The following is a 2335-nucleotide window of genomic DNA, read 5'->3' as shown; positions in this document are numbered from 1 at the left end:
TATATATTCACTGAATCAATTGTCACTTTAAAGGCAGTTTATCACACTATCCTTTGAGCATAATTCCAGGCAGTCTCCTCTTGAGACTGATACGAGCATAATTACTGCGCATGATTTGGCAGTTACAGTGGTTCTATTTGTCCACAAGAAACTCCTGCCATTAAATCCAATTAGCGTCACGATATGAATAGCAGCAAACTTGTTGACTGGCTGACCCAAATCCTAAACTCCATTTAATGATGTCATAGAGCATGAAGATCACAAAAGTGACCATTGAAGTGCTCTCATGATCAACATCTCCAGCAATCAACGCTCATATGATGACTATGGAATGGAAAACCTTACTTGAAACAATTTCAAAACAAACAAGCCACATCAGAAAGCAAATGCCTACAGGTTTCATCCAGCATAGAAACCGTTTTAAATTTAGAAATGGAGTGAAGTACAACATGGAGACTTCTGGCCAATGAAGAAAAAAAAATCTGGGCAGAGCAGTAATCCTCTAAATCATTCGTTGGCTTAAATGATGAATGGCCCAGATTAATTTTCTTCTTGGTCCTACAGCAGTCTTACCCATTTGTTTCAAGTCATCCATTTGAAGCTGTAAGAGATCCCCTTCGCTCCACCTTCTCTTTCCAAAAGCTTCTTTAAACTGGGAAAGACCGAGAGAGCAGAGCCACCCCTTCAATCCCCCTGCTTTCTCCAGATGTTTCTTCAGTGTTACAACCCTAATAGAGTGATTAACACTGGAAACATATGAGATTTCAGTGCCTTTGCTTTTATTCTTATTCAGATTGTTCTTGAAGCCGGTGGTATTTTGAGGTTTCATGAGCTTCTTCGACTTGTTGGAGTGTGCTGGCTTGCAATGCAGTTTTAGAGCTCCTTTATTCACCATGACAGGTTTAGCTTTGATCGGGAGAGGTTGGATACTGCTATCTGCTGTGTCCAGAGAAGCTTCTTCCCGAGTGCATGATGCTAACAAGTCAATGCGATGATGACGCATGTCCTGCCAACCTGTATGGTCTGCGCCCAATGCTGACGCAAGTAAAATATCCATACCTGATATAGGTGGCGGATCCCTGCTTGTTGTCTCCCGCATGCCTTCTCTCTCTGTTTTCAAGGCATTCCATGCCTTCTTACCATACACCTTACCACTGGAGCTTTTGGCACGACCTGTGTCTTGAGGTAGCACAGCACTGGGTTTCCTTGAAGTGCAGTGAGCTTCATCCTTGCGCACACGAGCCAACGTGGTGCTCGGAAATTCAAATTTGGTTTCTGGCAGAGGTGGAATTATGATCACTACCCTCTGTTTTCTGACCTCAACCCAAGAATTACAATCACTATGAGCATCGTCATCTTGGTGCTTGGCTGCAGCGTCATGACCTCCTTCTTGAAGAGACGAAGAAGCCTGCGCTGTCGGGTCGCTAAGGTCGGGGGGAAGCTCTTGTATCCCAGATGACAGAGAAGGCAATGCCCGTGGTTCCGGATTCAAAGGACTTTCCTGCTTGCCAGAGGATAAAGAGCACATGAGCCCGTCTTGAGGTGGAAGCCGTGGTCTCTTCTCTGCATCCAAGGCAGCCAAATGCTTCCGTTTCGTCTTCGGCATTCTCCCCAGAGAGGGGAATTCGAATCCTGCGTCATAAGCAGATCCAACTTGGTCCCTTCATTGTTGTGGCTAAAATTTCAGGGAAAATTACGAAAATAATTAAGATTGCGTACATTGGCACTTCTCTCTTATGGTGCGCACGTCTTCGTGGCGTTCCGGTTGAAGACGAGCAAAGCAAAAGCCACCGGTTTGTATGCCACAAGGAAATGTTGCACCTTAATTTCAGCTCCCTTTCTGTCGTTCGCAAAGCTTGCAGACGACTCAGTTTGCTTCCCGCCACGGCAAAAACGGCTCTTCACCACTTTGATCAGCAAGGCACTAGCTGTGACGTTCTGATGCAAGCGGTGGAAATCTCGGTGGCCTAGTACAGGGGCGTGCACCGCTATTGGTGGGCCAACGGTGGATTTTGCATACGTTTCGTCGGTCGTCGGTTGCATGTGCATGGGCTCTATCTCTATATACTACTAAACAGCGGTGAACTGAGAAAAACAGCTGAGAGTTCACCATCTGCCACAAGTCCCCTCTCTCTCTCTCTCTCTCTCTCTCCATCTAAAGAATGAGTCGCATACTCATCTATAAAGAAGGTAAAACTAATTTCCATGTGGCTACAAATGCTTACAGCCACGAGATGGCCCTCTGCCTTGCAACTAACGTAACGCCTACATGGTTCTTACATGGCGGCAACCCGACGCAATGCACAACACTCAACGCATTGCCGAACTTGTTGCA

The 2335-nt window shown here is 46.0% G+C and overlaps 1 protein-coding gene across 1 annotated transcript; it reads right to left on the bottom strand.

Annotated features, from left to right (window-relative positions):
• Positions 1 to 397: 397 nt before the first annotated feature.
• Positions 398 to 2041, bottom strand: LOC147463450 (uncharacterized). The gene is made up of 2 exons (XM_086488942.1): positions 1720 to 2041; positions 398 to 1632 (listed from the first exon to the last, which is right to left on the bottom strand). The coding sequence occupies exon 2, from the start codon at positions 1604 to 1606 to the stop codon at positions 503 to 505; it is 1104 nt and encodes a 367-aa protein (XP_086345068.1). The 5' UTR covers positions 1607 to 1632; positions 1720 to 2041; the 3' UTR covers positions 398 to 502.
• Between the last annotated feature and the right edge of the window lie 294 nt (positions 2042 to 2335).

This window comes from Adiantum capillus-veneris, chromosome 2, assembly GCF_014529385.1.
Source record: "Adiantum capillus-veneris isolate H3 chromosome 2, ASM1452938v2, whole genome shotgun sequence".
Classification (NCBI taxonomy): Eukaryota; Viridiplantae; Streptophyta; class Polypodiopsida; order Polypodiales; family Pteridaceae; genus Adiantum; species Adiantum capillus-veneris.
Note: the sequence above shows the minus strand (reverse complement) of the source record. Positions and strands in the feature narration are given on the sequence as shown.

Excerpts from the sequence above, each read along its gene's own strand:
- LOC147463450 (XM_086488942.1), bottom strand. The coding sequence starts at position 1,606 with ATGCCGAAGACGAAACGGAAGCATTTGGCTGCCTTGGATGCAGAGAAG.